Source organism: Stenella coeruleoalba (genome assembly GCF_951394435.1).
Source record: "Stenella coeruleoalba genome assembly, chromosome: 13".
Lineage (NCBI taxonomy): Eukaryota > Metazoa > Chordata > Mammalia > Artiodactyla > Delphinidae > Stenella > Stenella coeruleoalba.
Genome location: NC_137159.1, coordinates 89,074,733 through 89,102,595, shown reverse-complemented (window position 1 = coordinate 89,102,595; position 27,863 = coordinate 89,074,733). Strand labels below are relative to the sequence as shown.

Here is a 27,863-nt window from a genome sequence, read left to right as displayed (position 1 = left end):
AGACATTACAACTGATACACAAATACAAAAAATCATAAGAGACTTCTCTGAACAATACTATGCCAACAAATTAGACAACTTAGAAGAAATGGATAAGTTCCTAGAACATAAAATCTAAAAAGACTGAATCATGAAGAAATACTGAAAGTCTGAACAGACCTATTACTAGTAAGGTGATTGAATCAGTAATCAAAAATCTCTCAGCAAACAAAAGTCCAGGACCAGATTGCTTCACTGGTGAATTCTACCAAACATTTAAAGAAGAATTAATACCAGTCCTTCTGAAACTCTTCCAAAAAATTGAAGAGGAGGGAAGAATTCCAAACATATTTTACAAGGCAAGCAGTACCCTAATACCAAAACCAGACAAATATGCCACAAAAAGGAAGTTACAGGCCAATATCCCTGATAAACATAGATACAAAGATTCTCAACAAAATATTAGGAAACCCAATTCAACAATATATTAAAAGGATCTTATGCTATAATCAAGTGAGACTTATTCTGAGAATGCAAGGATGGTTCAGTATCTCCAAATCAATCACATGATGTACCACATTAACAAATAAAGGATTAAATCATATGAGTATCTTAATACAATAGATGCAGAAAAATCATTAGGCAAAATTCGAAATCTTTTCATGATCAAAAAAAAACCACTCAGAGGTACTTCCCTGGTGGCACAGTGGTTAAGAATCCGCCTGCCAATGCAGGAGACATGGGTTCGAGCCCTGGTCCGGGAAGAACCCACATGCTGCGGAGCAGCCAAGCCCATGCGCCACAACTACTGAGCCTGCGCTCTAGAGCCCATGTGCCACAACTACTGAGCCCACGTGCCACAACTACTGAAGCCTGCTCTTCTAGAGCCTGTGCTCCGCAACAAGAGAAGCCACAGCAATGAGAAATCTGCACACCACAATGAAGAGTAGCCCCTGCTCACCGCAACCAGAGAAAGCCTGCATGTAGCAATGAAGACCAAACGCAGCCCCCCCCAAAATTAATTAATTAATTTAAAAACTCAGCAAATTGTATATAGAGGGAACATACCTCAATATAATAAAGGCCATAAATGACAACTGCACAGCTAACATTGTACTCAATGGTGAAAAGCTTAAGGCTTTTCTCTAAGGTCAGGAACAAGAAAAGGCTGCCCGCTCTCACCTCTCCTATTCAACATAGTACTAGAAGTCCTAGCCAGAACAATTAGGCAAGAAAAAGAAATGAAAGACATCCAAAGTGGAAAGAAGGAAGTAAAATTGTCTTTATTTGCAGATGACCTGATACTATATTGAAAAAACCTTAGCGACTCCACTAAAAGACTCTTGAGTACTAATAAACAAATTCAGTGAATTTGCAGGATGGAAATCTATTACAAAAATCAGTGGTATTTCTGTGCACAATAATGAACTATCAGAAAGAGAAACTATGAAAATAATCCAATTTATAATTGCATAAAAAAGAAAAAATACCTTGGAATAAATTTAACCAAGGACATGAATGATCTGTACCCTGAAAACTTTTAGACGTTAATGAAGGAAATTGAAGAAGACACAAATAAATGGGAAGATATTCCATGCTCATGGATTGGAAGAATAAACCTATTGTTAAAATGTCCATACTAACCAAAGCAATCTACAGATTCAGTGGGATACCTATCAAAATTCCAATGGCATTTTTTTGCAAAAAAAAAAACAGTACAAACAATCCTAAAATGTATACGCAACTGCAAAAGATCAAAAATACCTAGAACAATCTTGAGAAAGAGAAACAAAGCTGGAGGCATCACACTTCCTGATTTCATACTAAATTTTGAAGATATAATAATCAAAACAGTATGGTATTGGCATAAAAAAGGCACATAGATCAATGGAACAGAATAGAGAACCATGAAATAAACTCACACCTATATGGGCAATTAATTTATGACAAAGGAGTCAGGAATATATAGCGGGGAAAAGGATAGTCTCATAAATGAAAGGTGTTGGGAAAACTTGATGGCCACATGCAAAGGAATGAAACTAAGCCCCTGTCTTACACCACTGACAGAAATTAACTCAAAATGAATGAAAGACTTGAACATAAGACCTGAAACCATAAAACTCCTAGAAGAAAACAAATGGTAAGCTCCTTGACATTGGTCTTGGCAATGATTTTTTAAAAATTTAACCCCCAAGGGCTTCCCTGTTGGCGCAGTGGCTGGGAGTCCGCCTGCCGATGCAGGGGACGCGGGTTCGTGCCCGGGTCCGGGAAGATCCCACATGCCGCGGAGCGGCTGGGCCTGTGAACCATGGCCGCTGAGCCTGCGCGTCCAGAGCCTGTGCTCCACAACGGGAGAGGACGCAACAGTGAGAGGCCCACGTACCGCCAAAAAAAAAAAAAAAAATTTAACCCCCAAAACAAAGGCAACAAAAGCAGAAATAGACAAGTGGGGCTACATCAAACTAAAGCGCCTCTGCACAATAAAGGAAATCATCAACATAACGAAAATGGAGAAAATATGTGCAAATCATGTACCTTATCAGAAGTTAACATCCAAAATATATAGAAAGAATACATACTACTCAATAGCAAGAAGCAAGCGATTGAAATCAAACTTGGGCAGCGGGACTGAATAGATATTTCCCCAGAGAAGGCATACAGATGGTCGATAGGCACATGGAAAGATGCTCAATGTCACTAATCATCAGAGAAGTGCAAATCAAAGCCACAATGAGATACCACCTCACAGTGTCAGAATGGCTGTCATCAAAATGGCAAGAAGTAACAAGTGTCATCTGGGGGCCTGGGAGCAGATGGCAGTGTCTCCAGGTGGTCTCAGGTTTCTGTAACGTTTGTGATTTCCCCTGCATCACACTTCTAGTCCCATGGGGTGGTGTTTGGGCAACTGTTTGTGTTCCAGCTGAGGGCAGTTTTGCTGGGGAAAGATTTACTAGCAGTTCTTAGTACGTTTGGATTTCCTCTTGTGTATGCCTTACTTTTGTATTCTTTTTCTTAAAGAATCTCCCCTTCACATTTTATCGTCTTTGGGCTTTCTGAAAACTGCGTCGGCTCCAGGGTCCAGAGTACTGGTCATGGGGGAGATGGGGGCCAACCGTGCCCACGTGGGAAGACAGGAGGATGCAGAGGGATGCAGCGGCGATGTTCTAATTTGTGAGTCCCCTGGGAGCTTCAGGGGGCTTCGTTTTAGTTTTGTGTTTCATAACTTCCTCTATGACTTGTGTACATAAGAATATATGTATTACACTCTGTATATATCAAATACAACAAAAATTTTAATGTAGCAGATTGAAGGAGAAAAGCTGCTAGAAAGACATTTAAATAAATAATGTGGAATCATCTTAAAACTTGAGAAGGGTTGTTTGGAGGAAGACAGTGAATAGCTACCTTACCTCCAAGGAATTTAGGCAAAAATAGCACAGTTATATACAAACAGTAGGTCTGTTACAGACCACGAATGGGCCAGCGAGGCAGAAGGACTGGTCTCCCAGAAGGTACTGAGTCAGAACTGGTGGCCGGTGTGTAGAGGTTCAGCAAAGTTCAGGCGAAGATGACTCCACTGGTCCTGACCTGGGGGCTCGGCAGAGGGCGTTGCAAAGTGGTCCCCACAAAAGCTGGCCTTGTGGTTGTGTTTTCTGTGGGGATGACTGACGAGGCCTGACGAGTGCAGTGCAGCAGCGTTTCTGGAAAGCGTCTGGCAGCAGGTGCTAACACCGCTGTGGATCCTCACACCTCAAACATAGCAGTTCCACACCCAGGAATGGATGACAAGCCGTGTTTCAGAGCACATTCAATATGTGCGTAAGAAAAAGTGACTTCAATCTGGCTTCTCAATAATGGGGAAATAATTCGTTATATGAGGATAGATTCATGCGATGAGATTTTTCAGTGTTTTAAAATGAATTTTACCAAGATTGTTTAGTGACTGGAAAACACATCATGTTAATTTTCAAAAGTGTATATAGTGAGGAACACAATAATTTACAAAGGCATTGGGAAATAAATGATATGTGTCAAGTGCTGAAATGACTATCTATAGAAGGAAAGAATGTGGGTCACCTTAATGTTCTTCCTTATATATATAGATCTATTTACTAATAATAGTATTAACAACAACAATTTACATAGTAGTTATTACATAGCAGGAGTCTTTCTAAATATTATGTATCTGTCATGATCACCTTTTTTGTGTGGGAGAAGGTAGAACTCTGAGGCACAAGAATGTAACTCATTTACCAAGGGGACACAGCTAGTGCCTGATGGTATAGGAAGGGGACGCAGCTAGTGCCTGCTAGTCTAGGAAGGAAACACAGCTAGTGCATGCTAGCACATAGGAGGGAAACGCAGGTCGTGCCTGCTAGTACATAGGAAGGGGACACAGCTAGTGCATGCTAGTGCACACCAACAGAACACAGCTAGTGCATGCTAGTGCACACCAAGGGAACACACCAACAGAACACAGCTAGTGCATGCTAGTGCACACCAAGGAAACAGCTGGTACATACGCAAGTCAGAATTGGAACTCCATGATCTGGTCCTGGAGCCCTGCTCGAACCTGATGGAACGGCTCAAGTAACTATTATTGAAATGGATGTGTTTTTCTTCCATTATCAATTCACGAGATGTTGATTTTTCTCTCTTGTAACTCAGAAGTCATTTTTCTCTCGTATAATTTCTGTGCCATCTTTTTCACATGAACCAAGTCTGTTCCTAATAATCTTGACACAGGAAATGGGCACCTTTGCTTGCATTGGTGCCTCAGCTCTGCGGGTCGTAGGATTCCAGTAGGGCATCGTTCCACCTCTGAAGCCCCCCAGCGTGTTTAATAATATCATGTTTTTCTAAACATTTGCACACTCCTCTGACTTTCATCCGCGTTTCATTGACCTGTATCTTAAGTAGATTCTGGTAGCTCTAAATCTTCGCTTGGCTTCCAAAGCGGCCTGATTTACCACCACTCAGTGAAGAGTTTAAGAACCAGGCCCTATTTTCACTCCATCATTCGTGTTTCTTAAGATACTTTTAATCTTATCATAATAATGATTTCAATTTGAAGAATATAACAGTAACCTGTTGTCAGATACGTTCATTTGCTTTTAAATTATTGTATTGCTGTAATATTGAAAAATTATATGACTTAAATACTTTAGATACTTGCTGTCTTCACAAAATTAATGAATTAATTTCATTAAGATAAGAAGCCAAGCATTTCCACTCAAAATATGTCAAATTCAAATAGAAAAACTATTTACATATTTCTATGGCATGCTGAGACCATATAGTACAGCACAGCTGTTTCATTCCTGAGATATAGGTCTTAAATTTGCTGCAGAAAAATATTTTAGAATGAACCTTCTCTCTCAATAATAATTAATATTTGATGGTTAATTGAGCCTTTAAGAGCTGCCCTTTGGAGAGAAAACAAAACTTATTTTAGTGGGAAACACACTTGATTAAAAGTTGACAGATATGACACTTCTGTAGAATATGTGAACATAGTTTGTGCAAAGCTGCCTGCGTTTGCTTAAATTACTTTCCTGAGATGCACTTGTCATTGATCCCCGTAACCTTGGTGACCTGTTGATAGGTCGCCTCCCAAAAAAACCCCAGCACACCTGCTGCGCTGGGTTTCCAGTGGCGTCTTGTCCATGCGCACCTGCTCTGTCCAGGGCTTCATGCAGGACAGTCCGACTGTCCAGGAAGGGCCGGGCCCCTGACAGATTCAGGTGCAGCTTGACAGGAGGCATTTTCAGAGAAAATTAGAGCTGGAAATGCCATAAAAGCTGAAGCTCTGTTACAAAAGTATTTTAGTTCTGGGTCTGTTTTAAAAAGAACTGGGGAACTTCCCTGGTGGTCCAGTGGCTAAGACTGCGCTCCCAATGCAGGGGGCCCGGGTTCGATCCCTGGTCAGGGAACGAGATCCCACAAGCTGCGACTAAGACCCGGCGCGGCCAAATAAATAAATAAATATATTTTTAAAAAACAGTTATTTCCCAAAAAAGAAAAGAAAAGAAAAGAAAAGAATTGGGCAGAAGAGGATGCCTCTGAAGCCTCCACAGGGGCCCAAGGCACTTGTCTTCCGTCTCCGAGCGAAATTACCACCATCAGGAGGTGGCCGGTGAGAAGCCAACACAGAAAGCGTTCAGGACTGACGCCCAGCAAAGCGTATTAAGGCCGCTTTATCGGGGCCGCGGCCCGGCTGCCACCGGCCTCACGGCTTCCGTGGGACAGAGCGAGATTGTGCACTTCCTCCTTAGGAGCTTGGTGGCCCCCCCGAAGCTCTTCCCTGATACGAAGTCCCCCCACTTGCTGGGCCCGAGGCGCCCTCGCTCTGCTGCCCCCGCAGCTGTCGCCCTTAGGCCTCTGGTCTCAGTGGGTCATCCGCCAGGCTGTTCCGGACGCCGGGGACACGGCCGGCCTGTCCCAGCGCCCCAGGGCCCAGCTCACGGGAGGAGGGAGCAGGGCCAGTGCTCCCCGGGACCCTCCCTCCCCAGCTCCCCACCGGTGGTCCTCAGGTGATGCCTCTGACTGCCGGTGTGGACGGCCAGCTTGGGTCCGGCCGCGGCCCGGGTCAGCCGGCCCTCTCCGGGCACCCCAGCATCAGCCGGCGACACCTGCACATCCAGTTGGCGACACTGCCGACAGCCCAGGCTCCCGGCCCGAGGCCCTGTGGGACAGCCTGCTTACGAGAGCTCCTCCCTGGAGACTTTCAGTGAGAATCCCTGTGTCCTAATGTGTGAAAGACTGTTTCCCCAGCAGAGCGAGTGACTGGCCGGGGAGATGGATTCGTAGCCTCTGGGACGCTTGGGAAGTACACCCTGTGCTGGCCGCTTGGCCTGCGTGGACCCTGGGTTCTGCGCGGCCAGGCGGCTCCCCAGGAAAGGCCAGGGTGTGTCCCTGATGCTGACCCTGAGAGCAGCGGCACAGTGTGGCCGCCCAGGTGCGGTGGAGGGCCGTCCCTTCCTCACTGACTCCAGAGCCTCTTGGAAAGTGACGAGAAGACAGACAAGGGGCGGGGGCAGGCAGGGAGGCTGCTTCCCCAGGCCCGGGCCTCCTTTCCTGTCCCGCCTCACGCGTGACCCTGCAGCCCCTGGGAGCAGGCCAGGCCCCAGGGCTGGAAGGTGGGTCTCGGCCCTCTGATGTCACCAGTATGGTCCCTCCACTCCCCACCTGCCTCAGAGATGGATGTTTCATTGTTGCAGTGATGGAAAGACAGAAACGTGTAGGAGGCCTGTCAGGGTGACGCGCTAGGTGTCTCTTCCTGCAGCGTTGCTTATCTCTCCTGAAGAAATGTCTTCGTAACAAAGTCACCTCCGGCACTGGGAGCTGTGAATACGCTGCCACTCTGAGGGTCGTCGGGAGACACTTGACCGTACAGGTGAGCATCACTCAGCACGTCAGAGGAGGTGACTGTTTACGTGGATCCCTTACCCCACGCGGCATAAGAACAGGAGCCTATCGTCTTCTCAAGCTTCTAGATGTTTAACAGAAACGTAAAGGGAGCACTAGCGTGGACACCCTGCAGCTCTGGCTGGCGTCTGACGTGAGAGAGAAGAGCTCAGGTTAGACCAAGTTCAACAGCCATGGGGGGTGAGTAACTCAGAGAACTAACTGTACCCTGAGGATCCAGAGTTTTCTTCTTGGGCAAAATATTCCAAGTATGTCTCACCCAGGAGACATTTCTTGGGTGTGTAAATAGGACAGATTTAAATTCAGAGAACTCAAAGCACAGAGTAGTGACTGCTCTCTAAATGAGTCCTTCCTCCAAGCCGGGCTCCGGGCGCGTGTGCCGATGGACGCCAGACTGGACCAGCCGGAGGCCGACCCGCCCGGGCCCCTAGGGCTCGAGCCGCACCAGGGGCTTTTGAAATACTTTTGGCAGAGATGGTCACGTCCTGACAGACGCTTTGGTCCCCTGTGATTTGGGTTCCGCGACAGTGTTTCAGGCCGTGGGACCGTCACACCCGTGAGGACCTGGCTCAGATACAGTGACCGTCTCAGTGCAAACCAGGGATGAGGTTCTGGTGGAAGAAAGTCTTCTCTGCACGAAACTCACCGGCTTCGTCTCATGGACCTGCGGCTGCCTTCACTGCACAGCAAACACGGACACAAACCCAGACCGTTCCCAGGAGACTGGCATGCGGATTTAAAATGGTTAAATCTGTGGTTTTGTGGAATGTATGTATTTTAAAACGCCTGTAAAATATTGACCAATAATTTATTTAATTTAGAAAATTATAAGAATTCTGGACTAAAAGTCAAATTTTGTAGGAATCCTGGGTCCCTTCACTGAGCCTGTTTTAACCCTCGTTGATTTTCATGTAAAAAGGGGCTAGATACACTTTTACTGCTGCCTTACAGTGCTGTTATATTAAATATTTGTTTGTTTTGTGTTCAAAGGCTAAGACCCCAGGCTGCACCTGGGACCAAGCCCCGCCGAGCCCCAAGTGCCCTTCTTCCTGGGGGGGCGGCCGGGGGTTGCGGTCCTCAGGCCGAGCAGGGCTGTGGCGGGAGTGCGGCTCGGGGCCGGGACGGGCAGGCTATGGGGCAGCAGCAGGTGGCTTAGAAGGTAAGGAACGGGGCCTGGACTGTCACACACACCAGAGATGAAAGCACGAGGAGGGTGATTTCTGGAGTAAAAATTACCGCAGGGAAGTCATGACAGAGCGCTGAAGGAGAAATTACAGTGGAGACACAGCGTGACCACCAACTCTTTCCCCGGAATGAGCGCAAGGCCCGCCGTATGTCAGCGTGATTACAGTTTTTAAAAATAAGAAATACAGAAGCATCGCCTGGGAATACTGTTCCAAAGGGGCCATCCTACTGCGGTCAGAATAATCCACCATAGAAATGTTATGCTCTCATCCGAAATTAGATACTGACAGTAAAATTAATTATATAATTATAAAAAAAACTTCCCGTAAAGAAAAACTGTTCTCTTCAGAATATGCTGGGAAACTCTGAGCTAACTGCTCAGTCTATTGCATCTGCCTTTCTGTCCTAAATCTCTGAGTCCTGAAAAAATAGTATTTCATGTTTTTGTGTTTTTGACAGTTCAGGTTTAAAATTCCAATCTAGTATCTGGGCCAACATCCAAAATGCAGTGTGACTGTTTCATATCCAATTTTAGGTCTTTCTAGTTGGGGAAAAAAATAATCTGTTTTCTCAGATGATGTTGGATTTTTTTTTTCAATTTTTTAAAAAGTATAGATTTGGTGCATCTTGTTTCCCCCCAAAAAAGAAGTGTTTATAAAACTCCTATATAAATAATTTTGTTCTAATCAATTGCACTTTTGAAAACACTAACTTTATGATATATGGTCAATAATGTAGTAAGGCAGGGAGCATTTTCAGAATGTGTCTGTTTGGGGGACGGTGACGGAGAGTAAATTCGGATGCATCTACCGAAGACAAGGTGGGGCTGCGTATCGATGTTGAGGTCACTCCCTGCAGTTTCCGTGGTCGAGCTCCGATTCCAGCTCACACAATGAAGAACCAAGTTCCGAGGCATTTACTCGGTGCGGACGCGCTGCCCCCCCAGAGGTTCTGGTCTCTCAGTTCTGAAATGAATACGTGGACGAGATTATTTGGGAGCAGTTCCTGGTTCTCTCTGCTGTGATCCCCTTTATCGATGTTACCACATCGCTAGGTGATTTCTGTTCCCCTGGTTCTTCTTCCTCCAAAAGATACTAAAGGATCTTATGGGCGCGGAGGACCCTGATAAAGTAAGCCAGGTCTAAACGGTAACGCCAGCTTCTTTAGTGCAGGAGATCTGGGGCCACAGGAGTAGGGGCAGCATTGCTCTAAGGCGAAGACGGCCTGGAAGGCTGCCCGCCCGTGAACAAGGCTGGTGGGGAGACGCCCCAACTGGGGCCGCCTGATGCCGAGGGGCGGAGCCAGCCTGTCCTGCTGGACTCGTCGTTTTTGAGCAAAGTCCGAGCAGGTGAAGGGGCCTCGGGCATGGGGGTCGCAGCGTCTGGGCGACGTGAGACCCATGGGGGAGGCAGGGTTCATGCTGAAGGGGCAGGCGTGGGGCACAGGACCAAGGACAGAGGGGGAGCTGGAGGGCAGTGGGGGGCTCTGCCCGCTTGTCCCTAAGCAGGCATGTGGGGCAGCCCCGGACTCCTTAGCCCCTGTTTCCCGTGAACCTGGGACCCCGTGTCCCCGTCGGTCCCTGAATCAGGCCTGGCGACTCAGAGCCGGCATGCCACATCCCCTCGGTGTCCGCAGGGCACCGGGAGCTTGGGGACGGCCTGAGCAGGCATTATCAGCAGCTGTCGCAGTCCGATGGGAAGACCCAGGGCTCCAGGAGGCGTCCCCGCCGCACCCCAGGCCCCGCCGGCCTCTGCTGGCTCGTCTGCTCTTCGTCCTGAGACGGACCGACACGAGGACACAGAGGTTCGGCCCTTTGGACGCCAGGTCTCAGGAAGGACAGTCAGTGGACGAAAACTCTGAGCTGCGCTGGATTTCTCCAGAAGCACAGAATTGACTTTCCCGGGGGAAGGTGAAAAGCAGGCGTGTCCGTGGGTTCCCAGCACTTCTCCGAGGGGCTGGACCCCACTTGGCGGCACAGGGAGTTGCAGTTCATTCCTTGAAGACAGTCAGGGCCTGCAGTCCACCGCACGTTTCCCAGGAAGCGCGGTGTGCGGGGTCGCCGACCGAACTTCTCCCGACTCCGCTAAAATGACTCAAGATGTGGAAACGATAGGGCCGCAGGGAAAACGGACTCGCGGCTCACAGAAGCCAGACCTGCCATGTTCGGGGAGCTGGTGCAGGCGCGGGGCTCGGGCTGCCGTCCACACCCGCGGGCGGCCGGCGTGCTCGGGCCGGAAGGGCAGCAGCCTCTCCACGGGGCCGGTTACTGTTTCACGAGGCAGCAGACCGCGGTTTGCCCTTCCCTCCACGTCACCTGTCACCCTCTCCTCTTTAGAAGCCAAAATGCCCAGAAAATCAAAGAGGGAGAGGGCAGGTGGGGCTGTTACCTGGGCCCCGGAGGGGCCTGGCGGGGCGGCTGTCCCCTCCCCGGGTGTCCTGCCCGCTGCTCACAGACCCCGGCAGCACCCTCAGTGGCCTCACCCTGTGACCGCCTAAGGCCATGAAGTTCACATAACTCTCACAAAGTTAAAGTATTGGTGTAACTGGGACTTTTCACAGAAATCCTTCCTTCTTAGGACTTACTAGATGCTTAGAGATTTCAGATTCCCTCAAGTCCTGAAGTCCTTGCAGGGATGGCTGTCATCTTGGACAGTGTTTTACAGTTCTGGTCACTTCCAACTGAGGCATCCTCACAGGGTTCTGTATCTCTGTTTGCAATACTGAAATACTGTTCTTTGCCATTATTACTGTACCATAGTAGAGTCTTAAATTATGTATGAAATAGGCCCGTCCTCCAGCAAAATCTATAAAGGTAGAAAGTACAGACTGCGACCCACAGGCATGTGTGTCTGCTGGGTAGACACCTTGTTTGAATTGAACGTGACGTGGTAAATATTTAGCTACTTGCTAGTTTTTGAGTCTTTCCCTTAGGTTTAATAATTGTCTTTATTGATCAAAACTTTTAGAAGGGAATAGAAGTCACATTTTTGGGCTTATCGAAAAACAACATCTGGGCATTACAGCGTGCCATGAAGAAGGACCTCCTGAGAGCCATGCAGAATAAAGCCGGGGTTTGGAATTTCCTGTCTGCTGTCTGTGTCACTGAAGGCTTCATGTCACATTCTCAGCATCTCCTGTGAGCAGTCAATTCATAACGTTTGCACCGTGCTAGGTCAGAATATCCAAAATCCAGACCTTCAGTAATACCACCAAATACCTGCCGTCCGTTCTAGTGACTTACTAGTTAATTTCATGGAAATAAGCATTATTATTATTATTTTATTATTATTATTACATGGCTGTGGAACGTAACCTATGAGCCCAGCCTGCAAAGTATCAAGCTGGATACAGAGAGCACACGAACAAACACAAATTACATAATACTCCCTTCTCATATGAAGCCATTCTTGATAATCATTTTAACCATCATGTTTTATTCTAAGTATTCTTAAAACTTGCAGTTGATGCAGGCACACCTCGCTTTATTCTGCTTTGCAGATCCTGGGTGGTTTACAAGTTGAAGGTTTGTGGCAACCCCACCCAAGCAAGTCTGTCCCTGCCATTTTTGCAACAGCATTTTCTCGCTTCATGTCTTTGTGTCACATTTTGGTAATTCTCTCAATATTGTAGACTTTTTCATTTGTATTATGCTTGTTACGGTCATCTGTGATCGGTGATCCTTGAGGTTACTGCTGTAATTGTGGGGGGCAGGGTCGCAAACCTCACCCATATGACAGTGAACTGAATTGATAGATGTTGTGTGTGTGCTGACTGTTCCACCAACCGGCCATCTCCCCATCTCTCCCTCTCCTCGGGCCTCCCTATTCCCTGAGACACAATATTGAAATTAGGCCAATTCATAACCCTAGAGTGGCCCCTAAGTGTTCAAGTGGAAGGAAGAGTCGCATGTCTCTCGCTTTAAATGGCTGAACTTAGTGAGGAAGGCATGTCAGAAGAAGCCGAGATAGGCTGAAAGCTTGGCTTCTTGCGCCAAAGAGTTAGGCAAGCTGTGAATGCAAAGGAAAGTTCTTGAAGGAAATTACAAGTGCCACTCTAGTGAACACACAAATGATGAGGAAGTGAAACAGCCTGATTGCTGATACGGAGAAGATGTGAGTGGTCTGGATAGAAGATCAAACCAGCCACAACATTCCCTTAAGCCAAAGCTCAATCCAGAGTAAGGCCCGAACTCTCTTCAATTCTGTGAAGGCTGAGGCAGGTGAGGAAACTGCCAAAGAAAAGTTTGAAGCTAGCAGAGGTTGGTTCACGAGGCTTAAGGAAAGATGCCATGTCTCCATGACATCACAAGTGCAAGGTGAAGCAGCAAGTAAGTTAACCAGAAAATCTAGCTAAGATAATTAATGAAGGTGGCTACACTAAACAACAGGTATTCAATGTAGAGAAACAGCTTTCTGTGAGAAGATGCCATCTAGGACTTCCATAGCTGAAGAGGACAAGTCAATGCCTGGCTTCAAAGCTTCAAAGGACAGGCTGACTCTCGTCAGGGGCTAAAACAGCTGGTGACTTTCAGTTGAAACCAGTGCTCATTTACCATCTGAAAATCCTAGGGCCCTTGAGAATTATGCTAAATCTACTCTGCCTGTGCTCTGTAAATGGAACAAAGCCTGAATGATAGCACATTTGTTTACAGCATGGTTTACTGAATGTTTTAAGTCCACTGGTGAGACTTACTGCTCAGAAAAAAAGATTCCTTTCAATATATTACTGCTCACGGACAATGTACCTGGTCACCCAAGAGCTCTGATGGAGATGAACAGCAGAATTCATGTTGTTTTCAGGCCTGCTAACACCCATCCATTCTGCCCATGGATCAAGGAGTAATTTCAACTTTCAAGTTTTATTATTTAAGAAGTGCATTTCATAAAGCTATAGCTGCCATATACAGTGATTCCTCTGATGGGTAATGTCAACTGAAAACAATCTGGAAAGATTCACCATTCTAGATGCCATTAAGAACATCTGTGATTCCTGCGAAGAGGTCAAAATATCAACATTAACAGGAGTTTGGAAGAAGTTTCTTCCAAAACTGTTTATAAAATTCTCCCGTTCTGGGGAGAATCCGTGAGCACCCAAAGGATAAGACGAGATGCACCAAGAAGAACCACCCCAGTGTATCTCCTGCAAAAATAAATACCCTGGGCTTCCCTGGTGGCGCAGTGGTTGGGAGTCCGCCTGCCAATGCAGGGGACACGGGTTCATGCCCCGGTCCGGGAAGATCCCATATGCCGCGGAGCGGCTGGGCCCGTGAGCCATGGCCGCTGAGCCTGCGCGTCCGAAGCCTGTGCTCTGCAACGGGAGAGGCCACAACAATGAGAGGCCCGCGTATCGGAAAAAAAATAAATAAAAATAAATAAATAAATAAATAAATACCCTGTTACACTGAAAAATAAGGCATTTGTGCTCAGGTGCTGGGCAGCTGGCAGCTCCACACAGTGACCCTGGAAAAGAGAGAACATCACAAGTTAAGTACCACCTGGGGACAGTGGAACTCAAACATGGTGCATGGTCCTGCTGCACTGAGAAGCAAAAATAAGGATGTAGGGCTTCTGAATCAGCTAGAATCTGGGCGACAAGGCACCAGAGAGTCATAACCCGAAGGAGGTGGCAGAGGGGGAGTCAGAAGATTTGGGGTGTTGGGCCCCTCCCTGGCTGAATGTAGGATACCCATGCACAGGGACATACTATCAGTGCCCACCCAGGAAAGGCTGCTGAGGGGTAGGAGCAAACGAAGATGCTAGAGGTCAAGCAGTAGGGATGAAATTGCATTTCCCCTTTCCCGGAATGGGGAAGATTTAACGCACCCGGACATGGCGGCTGAGACCTCAGAAAGGCTGCACCTTTGTCACTGAGACCATATTAAACCTGTCTTAACAGAGTCCAAAACCAAGCTTTGAAAACATTTGTAGAGACAACAGAGTTTGGGGCTGATTCCTCTAAGTTACAGAGTTTAGTAAACAGCTTAGATTTTCCAAAAACCCACCTCAACAAAGCTTAAAACTTCCTAATTTTAAGGTGCTTAAATAACTGAACTGCCTGTTGAACAAAAAACAGCTCTTTAGAGGAAGATAATATAATCCATAGTCCCTGCCCTAGGTTACAACGTCCAGTATGCAATCAAAAGTTACTAGTGACGCAAAGAAGCGAGACAAAGCGATACAAAGCTACGAAAAGCTCAGTCAGTAGAAATAGACCCCACGTGACGTTGTGTTTAGCCAACAAAGACCTTAACACAATAGTTATCGATACCTTCAAGGCCTTGAGGAAAATATGGTTTTAATGGTTGAATAGATAGGAACTCTGAGTAAAGAAATTGAGATTTCAAAAATGAAACAAATGATAATTGTAGAACTGAAAGTGCAGTAACTAGAATTTTAAGAAAAAAAAAAAATCTACCGGATAGGCTTCATATGAATTAAAGATGGCATAAGGCCTGGCGGTAAACTTGGAGACACACCAACAGAAATCTGCCCGTCTGAAGAACAGGAAAAAGACTGAAAAACAAGGGAGCACCAGTGACCTGTGGCGTAACTCAAGTGGACCAAGGCTGTGTGTACTTGGAGTCCAGAAGGAAAATGGGAACGAAGACAAAGCTGGATGAATACAAAGAAAACTATACGTCAGCAGATCCCAGTCAAACTGTTGAAAGTCAAAGAAGAGAAAATCTAGGTAGAAGCCAGATTTTTATAAAAGACATATTATTTACATAGGAACAGAGAAATGAATGAATATCTATTTAGAATTCTATATCCAGGGGAATATATTCTTCAAAAGTGAGGGGATACAAACGTTTCAAAAGAAATTTAAGCTGAGAGAAAATATCACCAGCAGACCTGCACTACCTGAGATACTAAAAGATGCTCTTCAGGCTGAAAGGACAAGACACCAGATGGAGACTTACACATACAGGAAGAAGTAAAGAGCAGCATAAATGGTAAATAAGTGGGTGTGTGTATAAAATATCTATTTTCCTTATCATAATTTCCTTTAAATATAAATACTTCAGAGGACAAAATGATAAGACAGTAAAATGGAGTTGATAATGTATGTTGAAGTAAAAGATGTAGCAAGAATAGCACAAAGGATGGGGTCAGGTAAATTGAATTATTCTGCTGTAAAGTTCTTATATTTGTGACATGAGGTGTAGGAACAGTGATGTGTCAGATGGGAATTTTGCAGTGATACAATGTAATAAATAAGCATTGATAAATTAAGAACATGTATTATGATTCCTACAACTAATGAGAAGATAAAAGAGAATAATGAAAACAATTGATCAACCCCTTAAAAATAGTATGTTCAATAGAGCAGAAAAATCAAGAGGAACAAATAAGAAATAGGAATTAAATAATAATTAAACCTAGTGACATAAGAGTTATAATAAATGTAAACGGACTAAATGTTCCAATTAAAAGGTACAAGTTGTCAGACTGGATTTGATAAAAAGAAAGGCCCAACTCTATGCTTTCTACTGAAATTATAATTTAAACGTAAAGATGCAAATAGGTGGTGATTAAAAGAGTGGAGAACATATATTTTATAAACAGAAACCGAATAATTGTGGCTATATTAATATCTGACAAAGTAGTCTTTAAGGCAATGAGTGTACAAAGAAGAATGTTGCATTATGATTAAAAGACCAATTCATCAGGAAAATGTAATAATCCTGGATGGAGTTTGCACTTAGTAACAGAGCTTCCGAATATAAGAACCAAACCTGGCAGAAATGGCAGAAACAGACAAACTCACAGTCATACTTGGAGATTTTAATACTCTTTGCTCAGAAGTTGATGGGACAAGTAGGCAAAACATCAGTAAGGAGATAGAGGATGTAACCGACCTTCTGAGTCAACTAACTGGCTCACAGCATACTGTGTCCAAAGTCTGTAGAATCAACGTTCCTTTCAAGTGAACCTGGAACATTCATCAAGATGGGTCACGTGCAAGGCCATGGAAGACTGTTCAGGGCAGCAAAGGCTTATAGAAAACTCAAGTATTCTGTAATTGGTGAATCCTGTCAAAGAATATGTCCATTTCACAGACACTTTCAGGAAATAGAAGATTTGCTGCATCCCAGCTAACTCTACGAGGCCAGAATAATTTTACGAGAATCTTTTAAAGGCGTTACGTGTAAAGAATATTACAGACCAATGACCCTCATAAATGTAGATGCAAAAATCTTCAAATATATGAACAAGTCAAAGGAAGAATAATGTGTCATGAGCAAATGAGGTTTATCCGAGGAATGCAGCTTGGCACCCAAATTTAACTGATAACACAGCACTTTTATTTAGATTGTTCTTAAACTGGGAATGATTCAGATCTCCTTCAACAGGTGAATGGATAGAGACATGCTGGCAGATGCAGACAGTAGACTACGACTCAGTGATGAAAATGAATAATCTGCTGGAATACGCAGTGATGAGGATCCTCTCACAGCCTCCTGCCGAGAGAAGGAAGCCTCACCCACAAGTACGTCCTGTATGATTCTAGGCATAGAAGCCCTAGAAGACTCAGAGCAATCTATAGTGACGGAAGTCAGACCAGCGGCTGCCTCGTGCAGGAGGCGCAGGGAACTTTTCTTGGTGGCTGGGGTGGAATTATTCTGTATTCTAATTTAGGGCTTGGTTGCGTGAGGTGGATACATTTGTCAAAACTCATCAAACTGTGCACCTAAATCAGTACATGTCATTATACATAATTGACGCCTCAGTATAGTTCAGTTAAAAATAGAAGAATAAAGTGGAAAGTCCTCAACCATTCAAAGTAGAGATGTGGCAATACCTAAAAAGTTGGCTTCAAATTTCCCAGTTAAACATCAAGTATTGAACGTTGAACATTTTTCCTGAAAAAGATGACTTGAAGACGTATCCCAGCGCCCAAGAAATGAGACAGGGGAGGAGTGGAAGATGCACAGGTAGAGCGTTTGAGAACAAGAAGGTCCGCCCTCGCTAGTTTGCCACTCGTACTCGTGGCGTCAGGGAAAGCGTGATCGTGGCTGTGACGCAGCATCCTTGGCTGTCACTCCTTCAGAATCCTCTGTGGTGCGTAGCCCTCTGCAGGCAGTGAGTTCCACGGGGAGCGTCCCGTCACGCTAGGGATCCCCAAAATCAGGTGAGATGCTGCCCCACGAGGTAGAACCTCCACTGAGCCATCTCAACTCAGAATCTCCAGCTCAAAGAAACTACCATGTCCTAGAGCAAACGGTCCTGTGGGTTGATGGGTCACATATAAATGTTTTAGAACCAGGATGGCCTTCTTTTCCTCACTCCTCTGACGCCTTTGACTGGTGTCAAATGGAAGGAAACACGACTTGCCCCTCCTCCTCTAAAATCGATGTCTTGGGTGGTGGGTAGCAGTAGATGGTGTCGTAAGACCTGAGTTCCCTGGGCTGGGCCGCACGATCAGGAGAGCTGACGGGTACAACCCACGGCGTTTCGGTTCAGCTGGGGGGACCACGCCTCGTGATCTCTGCGAGCTCTAAAGCTGATGTACCATTTCGGGCTGAAATTAGAATCATGATCTGCTTCCTGCGGGTGACGAGCTCCCCTCAGACGCGGACTTGCACACACAGGGGAAGCCTGCCCAGACCTTGAGCGGCCCCAGCCTTGACCACAGGTTCTGGAAGGTCTGTCCGGGCACAACTTTCCTGGTGTCCCATCAGGCGCGAGAGCTCCGGGCTCCCGCAGTGCTGGGGCCCGCAGTCTGTTTTCCCCCAGACCCCAGGGCTTGCAGCTACAGAGGGCAGGCAGCTACTGTCCTGCAGCCCATGGCAGGAGTCCAGGGATGGAGCAAGCTTGGAGGGGACCCCAGCCAGGCTCCTCCTCCTTTCCCAGGCATCCCCTGAACCCACCATCAAGGAAGCCATGTGAGCATCACAGAAACCCCCACTGGTCCACGGAGACCTGGTGTCCTCCTTCAGCCTCAAGGTTCTCAGGATTATACATACAAAGTATTTTTCCAGAGGAAACACCGGTCAAATCTGACATGAAACTCTGGGCTTGTCAGTGGCCCCTGAGGTAGAAGCTTTCCAAAGCAGAGGGAACAAAAAGCTTCCTTTAAAAAGTTATAGTCTGTTGCTAAAATGTGCCCTATAGGTTATGAAATGCAACCTGATTTTATAAAGGAAAAAATTGTTTTCCTTAGTGGGGAATCGCTTTTTATCCTACATTTTGAAAAGCCAATTTAAAATGATTTTATTTAATAACCATATCCTTGTGCTCATTTAAATACTGCTCATTATGCACGGAATCCATTATGACACTTTAAGTGGTGGTTTTGCAGAATTATTCTCATAACTCTGACTATTGATGCCTGTTGTCGCTTACAAGTTTGAATCAGTGAGGGCAGCAAACCGCATTCAAAGAAAATGCACGAAACGTTATTCCTGGTGAACTCTGATACCTTAAATGCAGTGCTGTGAATGCAAATAACAGTGATAAAACTCAGTGAACACTGATAACTGAAGACACGCCGCAACGTATAATAAATTACAGCGAATTCTTACACGCAGCAGCAGTACATGTAGGCAAACGGGTATCTCAGTAAAGCCAGTGTGAAATCCATAGTAAAGTAATAAGTCTGTAGGCCTTCCAGTGCTGCGTCATGTGTACACCAAAAGCAAATATTCTATCGGACACTAGAACATGATGCAAAAAGATGACAATAAATGAACATTAATAAAATCTAGTTTAATCTTCTAATGTTACAGTACCTTTGCTTTTGAGCTATTGGCCGTGGAATTAATAAATTTAAATAAAGAATGTTATGAGGACAACCCAAACCCAGCCTCTGGTTGCTTGGAATCCAGGCATTGGCAGGGCTGCTCCTTCCAAAGGCTCCAGAGGAGGGTCCTTCCTGCCCACTCCCGCTCTTGGTAGCCCCCGCACCGCCCCGGGCATCCTGGTCGTTCGGCCATGTGGCTTCCGTCTCTGCCTCTGCCTTTGCAAGGCCCTGCTCCCTCCTGTCTGGGTTCCCCTGTATCCCTCTGGTAAGGATAGATGCCACAGCGTTGAGGGTGCCCAAATAGTCCAGGTACATACCCTAAATTTAATCACACACACGGGGACCCCTTGTCCAAATAAGGTACCAGGTCCCGGGATTAGGCCCCGATATGTTTTATCCGGGGGTGGCCTGAGACGGTCAGACACTAGACTCGTTGGGAGTTTGGCCTGGAAGGAATCCTCACCGTAAGAGTGGTTTCAGGCCTTGCTGGAGTCTTAGAGTGGAGGTGAGTCCGCAGCATGCTAGCACCGCGCGTCCCACGCAGCCTTAGCCTTCCCAGCAAGAGCCCGTTTCCAGCGCTCACCATCGCCACCCTGCAGGCCCTGCTTTCCTTAGCGAGGCCCTTCCCCCATATTCCCGACGACCCCTGTCGGGACAGCACAGAAGTGGCCTCCCTGATCTGGGGGCCTTTCCAGCGCTCCCAGGCAGATCCAGCTTTGCCGTTCTAACTAGTGCCCCGGGGACTCACACCTTGCTCTGGCCGCCCGTGCCTGAGCTAGAAGGTGCCGGGAAAACCTGCCCTTGTGGCTGGGAGCCACGGCTGCCGCGAGGATGCTTCCGAGTGACGGAAGCCGGCGTCCCACGAGGCGCGGCCGCGCGTGCCGGGGCTGTCTTCTCCGAGGGGGCGAGACGGGCCAGCATCCGACCCTGTGACTAACTGGGCACGTGCGGCGTCCTGTCTGGTGACCTGGCTGTCTGCGTGGCTTCATTCAGGCGTTCGAGCCTCTTCCTCTTCCCCGCAGGCCCCGCCGAGGAGGGACCGGGCCACCCCTCCCCACGGGCTCCCTCTCTGCTCACCTTGGACAGACAGTGGGGCCTTCGCCGCTGATGAACAGGCAGGGTCTTGTGACCTAGGCACCCGTTAGCGTGTTGTCGATATTATTATGTATTAAACTCGCTCTGATTTGACCTTCCAGGGAGACGTGGTCGTTCACAGCCTTCCTGGACTCAGAGCCTTCGTCGTGTCCCTCAGGTTCCTTCCAGCTTTAGCGTCTCTCCCCGTCCCCTTCCCTGGGACTTTTCTGTCTTTGGAGCAGTATGCTGTGTGAAAACTAGAGGCAGAACATCGTTTATGTCGAAATAGAAGAGCCGTTCTTTCTTTCCGGAGCTTTGAGAGAATGATCACGTGCTTTTGCAGCAGCTGAAATGTGTCTCATTTGGGTTTGGGGGGCGTGATGTCGGGGCCCGTCGGGGCCTCCCCTGTATTTGGTGCCTCCACCTGATTCTGTGGCCGTTGATTCTCGTCTGTTTTGCGCAGGCTCCGTCCTCGCCTTCTTCGCCCGTCGCTAATGAGCCAAAATATGAGAAGCGCTGGCTGGACGCCGTGTCCCTCCCTCTGTCCATGGCTCGGGTCTCACGGTGCAGAGCTGGAGCACAAAAAGTAAGGTGCGTGACCGACGTCTGGGGTGGGAAGCGCCGATAAACGCCGAGGTGCGTGTCCTTGTCTCCAGCTGGATTTAGCATTTGCAGAAATAATCACAATATTAATAAAAGTCAAGCATCATAAGAAAACACTAGTCAGAGCAGGGGCCGATTTGCGGTCAGGAGGCTTCTGTCTAGTGGGGACTGTGTTCATTCTTCTGAGACATAGTCATCAGAAGAAAAAATCGTATTTTCAGTTTGAACTGTTAACAGACTTAGATTGGAAATAAGACTGTACTCTTATCCACGTTGCATACAATTACAGAAAAGTCATTTAAACCCCACGGGCCTCATTTTCTTCATTAATAAAATGAGAAGGTTAGACCAGCACCCGTGTTCAATAACTGCTCACTAGTTTTCGAGCCTGGTTAATGAAGTAACTTCAGAGTTTCACCTGTAAAGGTTGTGTGTCCCTCACTGTTTTGTGGAATAAGGTAGCATTTTTCCCTCTGAGTTAGTGCAGTGTGTCATCTGTGGCCAACTGTGCTGTCCGGTCACTGTGGAAAGGCTGAGAAGTAGGTAGGTGGTGAGTTTCCTTTCATTCTCAAGAAGGTGGGGAGAGAACTGTGTGAACAAAGGAAGAGCGCTCGTTGTCCTGGAATTGAGTACTTTCTTGATGAGACACGTGTGCCCACGGAGGCCATGTTCGTGTGAACACAAAGCATCTGAAGAAGGCGCCCCTGGGTGGTCACACGCCCCTCCTTTGCCCTGGGGAGTGCTGTCAAATCCTACGAGCAAACCAAAGGTTTCCATGTCGTTTTATGGAAACAAACATATCTTATTAGCTTTGCTGACTCTCATGATTTTAATGTGGGCAGGAAGATGCAAAAAGTAAAATGAATGACGAAAATTCTGCATTTCATCGAGTGTGTTTGTCTGACTCACATCAGTATTAACGTGCACGTTTAGAGGGGATGCTGTCCCCTCCCCTGCCCTGTAGCCCCCTGGTCGCACATTGAAGAGGAGGGGAAGAGGAGAGGAGGTGAGCACGTGGCCTCAAACAGCCTGAGTTACTTCTGCAGCGCCTGTGCTCTCTCCCGAGGGACCCTCGCTCTGGGGCGTGCAAGGAGCAGGTTTAGGAGTTGCCAGCTCTAAACCAAACGCTTTTTAAAATCTAAAAGCCAAAGCTCTAAACTATAGCCTGGGAAGGATTTTTAGGAGATCCTCTGAGGGGATGAAAACAAGTGGGATGAGCATGTCAGAGGTCAGCGTCCTGGGGCTTCTGTCGTCGTCCAGTTGTAGGACCAAAATTTGTCACCAGCTGCTCTGCGTTTTCCTTGTTTGGAAAGTACAGTAATTTGGCCAACGATGGTTGAGGTGCCTTAGTTTTCCGAAGACGTTTCAAAAGATTCTCTAAAGAGTAGACACCTATTTAAATCTAACATTGAGATACGTATTGAAATGATAAAACTCAGTTGTGGTGAGTATGACGGTTCCCATGTCCCGTCGCCTCCGGGGCTGCAGGGTTGTCCTCTGCCGGGGGCCTCTCACACCTGTTCGCTGTCAGGTGGACGTTAGTGTCAGCGGTTCTTGGGCACGGTGGGAACTAAGCTTTTCCGTAAGTTATACATCACTGTTAATGAAGGTCGAATCATCGACTGCCCAGGACAGGAAAAGATGGTTCCATGAGAATTTGGGGGAGAGCATCTTGATATGAAACGAAAACAGGTGTAAAAACAGCACGATGCCCAGTGAGGGTGACAGCCGACTCCTTACAAAGTAGGGCTGCTCCTCGAGTGCTCACGTAGGAAAATAGACCACGTCTGCAGACTCTGGGAAGTAGCCACGAGACATCACAGATTCCTCAGCAGAAGCTCGTGCTTTTGGCTATTAGGTGGTTGTTAGCACATTTCTCTGACACTGCGAGGAGGAAAGCATGCTTCCTGGGGCGACTAACGGTTGTGAAGAGGGCGAGAGTTTTCTGAGCAGGACCCTCTCCATTTTCCGTTGCTACATAACCAGTCAGTGCAAATTTAGCTTCAAAAGCGCGAGTGTGTCATCTCACAGTCTCCACGGGTCAGCTGGGCTGTGTGTGCCGGGGTCTCCAAGCCGATGCTGGGGTGTGACCGGGCTGCGCTCTCGCCTGAAGCCGGGGCGCTGCCCAAGGTTCTCGCTGGTTGTTGGCAGAACTCAGGCCCTCGAGTCTGTAAGGCTGGGTTCCCCATCTCCGTGCTGGCTGTCACCCAAGTTCCAGGCCACATGTCCCCTCCCCTACAAGGCGGCAACAGATGACCTCTCGTGCATGGAATCTGACTTCCTGTCTCTGACCTTCAGACCCAGATGTGAAGGGCATGAGACCACGTCGGGCCACCTGGATAATCTTCCTAATTTAAAGCCAGCTGATTTCAGGTCTGAATTACTTTTGCAGAATCCTGCCTGGCAACACCTAGCTTTGTGTCTGACAGAGTAACTGGGTGCAGCTGCCTGTGCCCTGGAGGCTGTGGTCTGAGCTTAAGTGCAGGGCGTGCTCAGACCCATCTTAGGAATCTGTCCTTCGAAGACGCGCTGAGCCTCGGTCTGCGGTTGGCTGTGCTTTCATGTCCCCATGACGAGTCTGGTTAGGGTCCCAGACTTGGGCTGAGCAAGGTACCGGCTTAGTGTGTGTATTTTAGGAAGCTGAGGGGTCGGGACTGTCCTTAAGAACAAGAGAAACGTGTGCTTGCCAGACGGTCAGTCCAGCCACAAGGGAGGCAGCCTCAGACCAGACGATCTAAAGCCTGGGGCTCTGGACTTGGGCGAGAAGAGGGGAGGCGGATGGTGTGGAGGAAAGAACAGGGTTTGGAGGGAACCGTCTCTAATCCCGCATTGCCTCTGGGCCTCTTGGGGCCGCGTGACCTGCCCTCAGGGAGCCCCTTCCTGATAGCCAAGCGGGCAGGACATGATGTGAATTCTCCACCGCTTCCTAAGATGGTTTATGGAGAAAGCGTAAAATAACGAGGTTTAAGGGAGCCTTTAAACCCCTTTAGAAGTGTGCTGCCAGGTGTGGGGCTGCCGCCACTGTTGACTGTTTGTGGGCTGAGCAATAGGCCTGAACGGGGAGGAGACTCAGATCCGAGCCGTCGCTGCCGCGTCGCAGGCTCACCCGCGCCGGCGGCTTCTTCACGCGAGGCGCTGCTCTCTGTGCTTCTGCTCAGATGGGCCCTTCCCAGGGCTCTTGCTCTGTGTTGGCCTGAAAAAGTGTAGGGAGTCGCTTATCTCGTTCCTTTTTCCAAAGGGACGGAAGGAAACTAAAGCTTTAGTTCTGTTTGTCCCACATCGTTCGTATTTGTGAAAATAACAGTGGCTGACGTCTCTTCACCGACAGTAATACCCCATGTGGCTTTGGAGGAGGTCCCCTTATTTCAGAGTAAAGAGCACGGAAGGGACCAGACGGGCTTTACGGCAGCCATACTGGAGACATCCTGCAGAGAAGCACATTTTCAAAGGTGATGCTACAAGTCAAAACCGTCCTGCTGAATACTCTGATCTGCTTTGCAAAGGACGGCTCCATGCTTAGACATGCGCCAAAACCCGCTCTCCTGTAGCTGGGAGATCCTCCAAGTGGGGGTCAAGCAGAGGAGGGGAGACAGGATCCCAGGCGTCTCCACAAGAGGAGGGGCTTCTGTGGGGCGGGGTTCGTGCTGGGGGGACCATAGCAGGGTCAGGAGCTCAGGGTCTGCTCTGCACTGGGGGCTCGGAGAGGGGGCCCCCGGGGTCATCGTTGAGTTTGACTACATCCAGGAGGATGCAGGGTGGGGTGTCTGGGAGCAGGGCCGGGCCTGTCCTGGGGGAGCACCGTCGTCAGGGTGGGATGAGGGAGGGTCTTGGTGGCCGGACATCCTTTGTGTTTCCGTCTGCTCGGGCAGGATTTCGAGCCCTTTTCTGTCTTGTTCCTGGAGTTCGGGGAGAGCCCTCGCCTGCTGTGGGCGGGCTCGGGACTGTTTATGTTCAGCAGAAGAATCCCACAGCCGGTCTGGGAGCTGTCGGGTGTCAGGCTGGAATGGAGCACGACCCTGTGGTCCTTCCTCAGCCCCTGTGTCCTCCACCTGCCTTTTGTCTGTAGAAAAACTTTAGTCAAAAAATAAGTTTAATCAGATAAGTGAAAAATGCAGAAGCAAAAGAAAACAAACAGGACAAAATAATAAGAGTCTAGTCATTAGCAGAGTCAAGGACCTTTAGTCCCTCCTCAAGGGCTATAGATCATATTCTGAGCCGTATCCTGGGAGCCGTCTTGTAGACACTGAAACCCCGCCAGTGTCTGGTGGAAGGAGTGAACTCCACGATGACCAGGATGTAGCCATGACATAAGCTGCCACAATTCGGAGCCTTGGCCTCAAGGGAATGGGAACACACTGACCCTGGAACCGAAGATTAACTGTACTTAAGACAGTCAAGATGATGCTGGTCAGAGCCCGGCAGCACCAATTTCAAGGCGACCATCAGAGCGGACCGTGCTGTTTCTGCAGGGAGCCCCTCCCTCCGTCTATAAAAGCTCTTGCCCCCTGATTGTCAGTGGGGAATGGGGGGAAGTCGGCCACCCTGCCCCCAGGTTGCCAGCACCCAAAATAAAGCAAACTTTCCTTTCCACTTTCCTGGCCTCTTTATTGGCTTTTGAGCAGTGAGCAGCCGGACCCCACTTTCAGTAACAAGGCTGCTGTCTTTCTCAACTCACTGCGTCTTTAATTTTTTCCAAAATTTCCATCGTGGGGAGAGAAGGTTAGGGCATGTGTGCTTACTGAGAGGGAATGATGCCCTTCTAGGAATGTCCCGCAAACGTCCAGGCTCTGGCCGCACCCTGCACACGGGGTGTGGACGGCCTGGGAGCACGAGGTGGGCCAGCTTCTCCGAGGCAGGAGCTGCCTGGTCGGCCGTGTCCACAGAGTCGCGGGGAAGCCCGGCCTTGCAACAGGGTCGTGACGGGACAGTGGCTGGGGTGCCAGCCGGGCTGCAGCCGCTGCGGAGGGCAGCCTGGGGAGGAGAGCCCGCCGGGGCGGCCGTCCCGCTGTGGGTGTGGACAGAGGACGCTACCCCCGGACGCCGGCGGAGAGAAGTGGGCCTTTCACTTCACCGTGCGTTTCTGGTCCTTGGTCACCGGCTTTAACCCCGGAGGCCAGCCTGCCTCCTCTGTGATCATCTCCAAACCACGGGCCACGTGAGTCGCCCCCATGTAGACGTGCTGCCCTGGGACGGTGGCTTCTCACCACGACTGGAAGGCACGGCGGGTCTGGACGGTCCCCGGCGGGAGTGGTGACCGTCTAGGTTGCTGTCCGGCCCTCTGGGGCCGGGGGCTGCCGGGGGGGCCACTGCTGACACGTGGAAGCCTCAGGGCCCCTCCCTCCGCGGCTCGTGGGAAGCGCTGCCCACCTGACCGCCGAGGACCGTTCTGTAACCTTCCCTGGTCTGTGCTGCTTAGGACTCGAGCTGGGTGACCCGCACAGCCAGGCCCATCCTGGTGCAGCCGGCGCAGAGCAGCTCCGAGTCGCCGTCTTTGGTGCAGGTGGCAGGGCTCCCGCGTCTCTTCACTGGGTCTCACACTTGTCCCCAGCCCGCCATCCCACACGTGCGGTATCGAGACTTATCCTGGGAGATGCTCCTTGTCTCTGCTGGATTCGCTGCCTCGGAGAACGTTTTCTCTCTCTCTCTTTCCCGGTGCATCCAATGGCAGCTTCTCAAAGTAGCACCTCTTATTTTAGCGCCGAGGATTATCCATGGTGACCGTGAGGGGATCAGAGCCCCAGCTACTGAGAGATGCCGCAGAGCCTCAGCCCTCGGACGTTCGGGCCTTTTCTTCTTATCCGAGTAGGGCCGGTGTCATCACAAGTCTTCCCCTTGGAACGTTAAATTGATTTTCCTTTCCTTTGTGTATAGAAATGTAATAGGCTCTCGAAGTTTGAAATGACAGTAAATAGGAGGGCGTTTTAAGGTGGGAGAATGGCGTCGCTATAGACGAGGGGCCTCCTGTGGGCGCCCTGCATTCCTGAGAGCATCTCCAGGGTCGGCTGTCGCCTCTCTCAGACCCTCCATCTCCACCAGCTGCTGAGGGATCGCATGTCTCCGTCCTCATTTCACCAGCATCCCTATCGTCACGACAAAGCAAATGAGCTGAAGTGACAGAGTTTCCTGCTGCTGAGAGGAGAGGGCCTCAGGGACCTCGCTCTACCGGATCAAACTACCCCGGGCACAGGGAGCAGGCCGGCTGCTGTCTCTAGGAACATGTCCCATTGCTCCTTAGGTACTGACCCCAGGCTTGGGGGTGTACAGGGGAAGCCTGCTTTTTATGAATTCGACCAACTTTCTAATTACTTTTGAGGTCACACTCTCAGAAACTGACCCAGTTCCGTCTGCATTTCCATTCCTGCCTCTACCTGGCAGGTGGTCCTGGGCATGCATGTGACTCTTGACTCTTGACCCTTGACCCCATGCCTTGCCCCATCTGTCAGTCAGTCTGCTTCCCTCCTCTTCTGACAGCCGTCAGCCCCCTTCTCCTCATGGCCCCCACTCTGTTCTTACCCCGAGACCACGACTCCTTCCCCAGACTCAGGACCGGCGCTCCCAGGGCTTCCTGGTGGAGCAGTTACCAGTGGGATTGTGCAGGATGCAGGACGCTCCCAGGGCTTCCTGGTGGGGCAGTTACCAGTGGGATTGTCCAGGATGCAGGACACTCCCAGGACTTCCTGGTGGGGCAGTTACCAGTGGGATTGTCAAGGATGCAGGGCGCTCCCAGGGCTTCCTGGTGGGGCAGTTACCAGTGGGATTGTGCAGGATGCAGGATGCTCCCAGGGCTTCCTGGTGGGGCAGTTACCAGTGGGATTGTCCAGGATGCAGGACACTCCCAGGACTTCCTGGTG

General features: G+C 48.8%; 1 protein-coding gene across 1 annotated transcript in view; it reads left to right on the top strand.

The window, feature by feature from the left end:
- SNTG2 (syntrophin gamma 2) overlaps positions 1-27,863 on the top strand; it is a 201,056-nt gene that overhangs the window by 111,439 nt on the left and 61,754 nt on the right. Inside the window, exon 9 of the mRNA XM_079940355.1 lies at positions 20,873-21,000. Within this exon, the coding sequence (XP_079796481.1) occupies positions 20,873-21,000 (128 nt within the window). The remainder of the gene's footprint in view (positions 1-20,872; positions 21,001-27,863) is intronic.